The sequence below is a fragment of the Galeopterus variegatus genome, unplaced genomic scaffold, assembly GCF_000696425.1.
Source record: "Galeopterus variegatus unplaced genomic scaffold, G_variegatus-3.0.2 Scaffold2342, whole genome shotgun sequence".
NCBI lineage: Eukaryota > Metazoa > Chordata > Mammalia > Dermoptera > Cynocephalidae > Galeopterus > Galeopterus variegatus.
In genome coordinates, this window is record NW_007728453.1 from 95,768 (window position 1) to 103,163 (window position 7,396).

The 7,396-nt window shown below is 35.8% G+C and overlaps 1 protein-coding gene across 1 annotated transcript in view; it reads right to left on the reverse strand.

Moving 5' to 3' along the window:
- The window catches only part of UTRN (utrophin), a 288,470-nt gene that overhangs the window by 88,535 nt on the left and 192,539 nt on the right, over window positions 1–7,396 (reverse strand). The window contains exon 49 of the mRNA XM_008581386.1: window positions 5,653–5,807. Coding sequence (XP_008579608.1) covers window positions 5,653–5,807 — 155 coding nt within the window. The remainder of the gene's footprint in view (window positions 1–5,652; window positions 5,808–7,396) is intronic.

Here is a 7,396-nt window from a genome sequence, read left to right on the forward strand (position 1 = left end):
CTCAGCCAGTGAGCGGCCGGTCTGTATGTGGGATCCGAACCCTCGGCGGGAGCGTCGTCGCGCTTCCCAAGCGGCGCACTGTAGCAGTGCGCCACCGGGCCAGCCCTCAGATGGTTCTTTCTTAACCCTCAGAATCAGCTCAAATGCCATCTTCTAAGCAATGCTTTCTAAATTTACCCAAGCTAAATAAGTCCCTCTTTTACATTGCACCTATTTAATTTCTTTCCCCTCCTAAACAGTCTCCTATAATGCACAGGCCATTTATCCACTATGTTCATATACTAAGCTGTATATGTATATGTATTATTTTCTTATCTACCACATGGTTTTCCCATAGGGTATATTTATGGCTGAATCTCCGGGGCTGATCACAAAGCTTAGGTTATGTTCATATACTAAGCTGTATATGTATATGTATTATTTTCTTATCTACTACATGGTTTTCCCATAGGGTATATTTATGGCTGAATCTCCGGGGCTGATCACAAAGCTTAGGAAATAAGAAGCTAAACAAATTCTTGTATAATTAATACATTGATTAATTAATGGAAAAAAGAACAAATGAAAGCAAAAAGATATAAATAAATAAAAGACTGTGGGCACTGGCCCTCTAGTTTATTTGACACGGAGCTAAATGTACTAAGAAAATATCTGCATGCGGGAGCTTGATATTTACAAAATGAAAACATTAGCATTCTTAGGTATATATCACAAAGACATTTTTGGTAACATTTTTTTTAAAGGTAATAAAATGGTACCTGAAATATTAAAACAACGTAACAGAAGAGTGTAATTTTTACACTTTTCTTCTTGGCCAGTTTTATTCCCAGCTTGGAAGGGAAAACTAAAAACGACATGCTTGCTAACAAAAATAAAAGTAACAGGTTGAAACATAAAGGTGACTTTCAGGGAAAGAAGCAAACTTCCAAAAGTGTAAGTCAACTTGACTGACCCAAATCTCTCAACCTCATACTGTTGAACAGGCTAAAAAGATAAGACTACCTGTACTTTTCACCAAAGCCCATTGATTTGGGAATGACAGCTGCTACAGCACTCACTTTAAGAGCTCAAAGGTTCCCCTGGCTAACGTCAGGCTGTAAGATACAATCCCAGTGTGAGTATCGTCCATTGATCATTGTTAAAAGATATTGACCAAATTGTAGAATGGATAAATGCAGAAGAAGAATGCTTAATTTTTATCAATCTATACAGACAATAAAGAATCACTACTGAAAAAGTAGTAACAGAAATAACAGAAGTTTCAAAACATACAACAAAATAAATTGGGAAAGCAATCAAAAGTCAAATTTTTGGAAATTAGCTGTTTTCAAAATGGTCAAGGGCTTCACAAATTCAGTCTTTAGTATACACAGTATTTATATAACCCCTGTAAACTATGTACAGTCCACATGTCCAGCTGGCCATTATTAATTAGTTAATGAACACTAATGAGAAAAAAAAATAAAGTTGCCTCACAGATAAATCTGTATTTGCAGCTCCCAAAAGAAATAATTGTGTCTAAAAATGCATATGGTGGGATTTTAACCAAGGACTGCCAGATACCATACCAGTGTGCTTTCTGTTCTACCCATACAAACTTAGAAACACTTTAAAACAGGCAAGGCAAAATACTTCATGGGGACAAGGAGAAAAATACATAGTGATTAGTGATTTGTAAGAAAGAAATTTTTTATAGCATAGAGTTATATTGTCTCATTTTCTTCACAATACTGCAGCATAGACAACTACGTGTGTGTATATACACATGTGCATATGTACATGTGTACATGTATGTGTGCATATACATATACATTTATATACACACATATACATACATATAAAATGTTATTTTAGCCCTGGAATGCCTAAATATAGAGCTAAACTAACATTTCAGACCCAAATCAGGCTTCCATACTCCAATAGTTACTGCAACCACATTTCAACTATTTGCATAAAAAAATAAGTTAACTGGCATTAAGAAATGTAAAGGAAAAAAAGTCACAAGTGGGGCCGGCCCGGTGGCGCACTGCTACAGTGTGCCGCTTGGGAGCGCAATGGCGCTCCCGCTGAGGGTTCAGATCCCACATACAGACCGGTTCCCGCTCACTGGCTGAGCGAGGTGTGGGTGCAACACTGAGGGTTGCGATCCCGTTGCCGGTCCTGGCCCGGTACGGGCGCGACACTGAGGGTTGCGATCCGTTGCCGGACACGAAAAAAGACAAAAAGGAAAAAAAAAAAGTCACAAGTGAAAACAGGAGTGGTCAAGATGTGTAGATTAGTTAGAAACCTTAGAGACAGGCCTGCTGTCCACAGAATCCAAACCAACAGGAGTCAGTTGTGTTTCAGAATTCCAAATTTTGGGTACATCAGAAAACTAATATTATGAATGTATCTATGTTACATATTACCCCTGAGCAGGGTCTGGGGAAGCAAACACATTAATATTTCTGCAGCTAGAAGCAAGGCTACTCATGCTAAGCAAGATGAATAAAGACTATAATAAATAGCTTCATGCCAATTCAAAGCTTTCTGTTATCAGAGCTTTTTGGATTTTGGCATTGTAGATAAGAAATTGTGAACTGCTAACTGTGAATGGCCAAATTACTTGAGCCAATTACAATTCCTACAAAACACCTCCTTAGAAAGTTGATATTAAACTTCACACATTATGCCATACTAACAGAATCCCATGTACAAGTATAATAACCCTTCACCTCTCCAAAATTTGGCTGACAATAATGTATAGAGAGAATTTGGCTGGGAGAGAAGAGGAGAGCTGTGGTAAAAGGCTTCTTAGCAGCCATCAGAGTGGGCACAGTGGCCACGTCCTGGACAGCATCACATTATTCTATTCATAGAAGAGGCCCCTTATCTTTAATCTGATCTGGTTTCTAAACTCAACACAGGTAAGTACCAGTAAGCAGAATCACAATAGATCTGACAGGCAGGTACACAAAGCAGTCACCAGCAATAGCTGACATTCTGATAACAAAGAAGACAAATGAAACTCTTTCTAAAGAAGGTAAGAGCCTGAAGAAGGGGCAGTTAAAGGGCTTGAATTCCAGTCCCAGCTCCGCCCGTATGAGCTGTGTGATCCTGAGTAAATCCTTAACTTCTCTGTACCCCAGTTTATTTGTCAACAAAATGCTGATGAAAATGCAGACTGTCTCCTTTGCTTGTTGTGAAGATGAAATAAAAATAATTCAGGTGAAGGGCTTAGCACAGGGGCTGACAATGAAAAGACACTCAACTAAATGTATATGCTAATGATAAAGCACAAAATCTCACAAAGCACAGCAGCATGAGTAAATTTACTATCAATTCTTCAGAACTCAGAGCACAGACAGCATTATCATCATTTAGTATAGAAAAACATCACCTTGGCTGTGTATGTGACTTTGAACATGGAATTTAACTTCTCTGAGCCTGAGAACATTAGATTCTCAAGGAAGATGATAAGTGGTTCTTCGCAGGGGCAGCGATGGAAAAAATTTACTGTTTTTATGTATAAAGGACAAACACACAGTAGAGAAACAGATACATAATACTCCATGGTATTAAAATTTCATGGGGCAGAGGGAGGGAAGAGCCTCAAAAGGCTCCTTAGGGAAACAATAATGAATAAAAGGTTGAGAAACACATCTCTTAAAGTTCCTTAATTCTATCTTTACAACGATATATCAAGAATTTTTTTTTAAAAGTTAATATAGGTTCCCATACTTTGTTTAAGGCAAGGAAAGATTTATATATTTTAGAAAGATGTCCACTTAGAATAGTTAAAAAATTGTAAACAACATTGTATTTAAAAGAGAAAACTCTCTCAATAAACAGAAACCCTAGCTGTCATTCATGAAGGGATCCTGTGATCCACCCATAAAAAGTTAATATAGGTTCCCATACTTTGTTTAAGGCAAGGAAAGATTTATATATTTTAGAAAGATGTCAACTTAGAACAGTTAAAAATTGTAAACAACATTGTATTTAAAAGAGATAACTCTCTCAATAAACAGAAACCCTAGCTGTCATTCATGAAGGGATCCTGTGATCCACCCATTTTGTTGTATTTTCCCTGCTTTATAGACAGCAATATTTTTAAGTCATGTCTGAATACTAATATAATTACTATGTCCCCCAAAGATGCAGAAAGAAAACAGAATAAGGACAACTACATGTAACTGCCATAAAATTGGAACACTGTGGTTGTCTTAGTTATGATAAATGAAAGATCACCTTGGAATATAATTCATTTTTAATTGCGTCTTCGGTCTAATCTAACTACTGCTGTAGACTGTCTTAAAATATTTACAAAGTAGAAGCAAAAAAAGAATTGGAGGTGCTAAATTAAGCAAACCACACATTCCTAAGTGGTCAATTTTTGCTGTATTGTTTACAACAAAAACAAAGTCATAACTCTTAAGAGTGGAACTTTCGGAAAAACACAGATAAAGTATGTTTAAGGACTATCTCTCTTACTTATCCCTTCTTCCCTGCCTTAGTTATGGGATCCTTACCATATCCAAATAATCTGTTACAATAAAAGAGAAAAGCTGTACTAAAATGCTAGAAAGGTCAACATTATAATCACTCTGCTTTAACCACTTAGTGAAGTGTTGTATTTGTTAACCCAGCCTTACTTTCTCCAGTAGTCTAGGTCATATCTAACAAAGCATTAGAGTTCACATACTGCTCTCATAATTCTTATCTTTGAGTTTTCAGAGCTGCTTTACAGATTTTAATTAAAAATAACATTCTGGAAATGTACAGAACTCCTCCATGTCGAACTGTTATTAAATGCTTGGCCATACTTTATTACCAGGAATATATATCTTAAAGTGACCTGATATTATCCATTTCATTTACTGCAAAATAAATGTGTTTTGTTATCAAATTCATTTTCAGGTAGTTGCATTTGAATAGATAAAGATGTGTATGAAACCATAATTTCATTTAGGCACAGGCATTCTTAGTACTATGCATGAAGTAAACACTTTTTTTACTAACGATGAATATAAATATGCAATCTTAAAGACATGCTAACCACTGTTTATAGTTTCTCAAATGCTAGGTGTTCAAGTGACAGAAAAAAAATCTCTTATAAATACATATGCTATTTGAGGCTGTTCAAAGTATACTGACTAGACAGAGTAATGGAAAGAAAAGATGATAAAATTAGTTAAAACCCTAAATACACATAGATTATTTCAGGGGTCTAATATTGGACCCTTGTGTGTCTGGTCCTCAACTGAGGATGCCCCAGCCAAATATCACACTCTTATAATTACCATCGGGGATAATATTACCCTAATGGACCTGTAAATACATGTGTTCCTTACTATCAGTGCACTACAAAATGTATTCTAGGTAATACCCAGAGGCATAAAAAAATCAGAACACATAAAATGATCACTGGCAAGATTAAGGCTTATTCAAAAAAAAATTCTATTGTAGAAATTCAAGTAGATATTGTATAAATACACATTCCACAATAAGTAAGTATGGTAATACTAACTCAGCACATCACAGAAAATAGAAAAGATAATAATAAAATGTCCTTCTACTAGTCACATATTTGGTATGTTTCCAAAAGAAAGACAAAGCAATCAAATTCTCAGCTTGACAATATACATTTACCTGCCAGGGCCTTTGAGTTACCTTTGTTTTAGATTGATCCATGATGTTTTCAAGTATTCAGTGGTTTCTTTCACATTCCTCGTGTCATCACTACCATAGTCCTCCAGCAGTTTCTGCAGGACATTGTCAAATGCCATGACAATACCATCACCAGGATCCAGTTCTTGAAGCAATATCTGCAGTGTAATTTCAAGTGTAACTGTTAGCCTTGATCATTCAGTAACTAATACTATCAAAACATTAGCACTCCTGGATGGTTTTGACATACTTTAAGCACAAATAACATAAAAAGAAAACAGATTAGGGGAGAAACTCTTGCACATAACCTTAAACCAAAATAATTCTAGAAGTGAAAGGAAAATGTCTAAGAAAGTGATCGAGTACATAGCAGATGATACTAAAGATGATTACATTTTCCTCTTTGAGATACTTTACTTCCTCAACATTTGTCTTTATCATTCCTTCTGCTCCATATCTAGCCCTTACAGGAACAAGCATTGTATAGGAATGAACACAGAGAGAGTTTCTCTGTATGTGCTTGGAGAAATGGAAATGACCAGCAATATGGAAGTCTTCTGTCTCTTGTCCCTAGATCACGTGTATGTTTACAAAGTCAACTGCTTCAACAGGTCAAGCAGCCAAGGAAGGGCTACTGAGAGTTTGCCTGAATAAATAAACTGATGCTGAGTATGTCCAGAGGCATTCATTCCTTGACACAGGTTTTCAATCTCTGAGTCTCTGGATCAAGATACTCCCCGTGAAATCTAAATGACAATTGAATGTTCCCATGATGGTTTTTGTAGCATCTGGCAAAACAAACAAACAAAAAACCAACTACCCTAAAGTTTCAGAAGAAAAGAATCACACTGTTGATTAGAAAAGAATTTTCTGAATATAACAATTAAACACTGACATCACTTTTAACTGTATTTCTCCAGTTAAGTGTCCTGAGGCTTTGTTATGACTTTCAAGTCATGTATTGAAAACAATCCACAGGTACTGTGAACACAGTGTGATCCAGGAACCGTGCCACTTGCTTTTTAAACTGTAACCATGGAAAGTCTACACTTGTAAAGAATAAAAACATACTTCTGTGTTTTAGATTTTGTTTCCTACATATTTTGTATTATATTCTTCATAAATGCTCAGTTTCATCTTAGGTTATCTGAAGGGCAAATAAACGTTACATCAATATATAATAAGCTCACAACCACAACCTCCAATTTAAGAATATATTTATGATTGCAGAGAGATTTAAAACAGCACTTTAAAAATACCATTAGGTGTTCGATATTATCAACTCTATAATCAAACAGATGACAAAAAAGGCAACTGCTATTATGATACCGATAAAACTGTTTGCTTACAAAGGTATTGAAACTAAACTTACTTATTATCTGATTTGTTCACTACAGTAACCCTCGAATGAAAGTCTCAGGAAATCTTATAAATAACAAATAACCTTTGGAAAAATAAATAAATAGCCTTCGGGGTAGGTGAGGAGGGGAGCAAAAGGAGGGTTACTGGAATTCTGCAAAATGTTCTCTTCCTAAATGTTGGTTCATGGGTTTGTTCCACTTGCAAAAACTCAACGAGCTGTATATTTAGGAGATATGGACATTTCTATTTGTTATGCCTCCAGAACTTTTTCAAAAAACCTTCCTGATCCAACTCTTCGTATACTTTTCGATACATATTCTAAGAACTTGGAAAAGATTATAACAGGGTCCTAAGAATTACAGTTAACAACAACAACCAAAAAAAA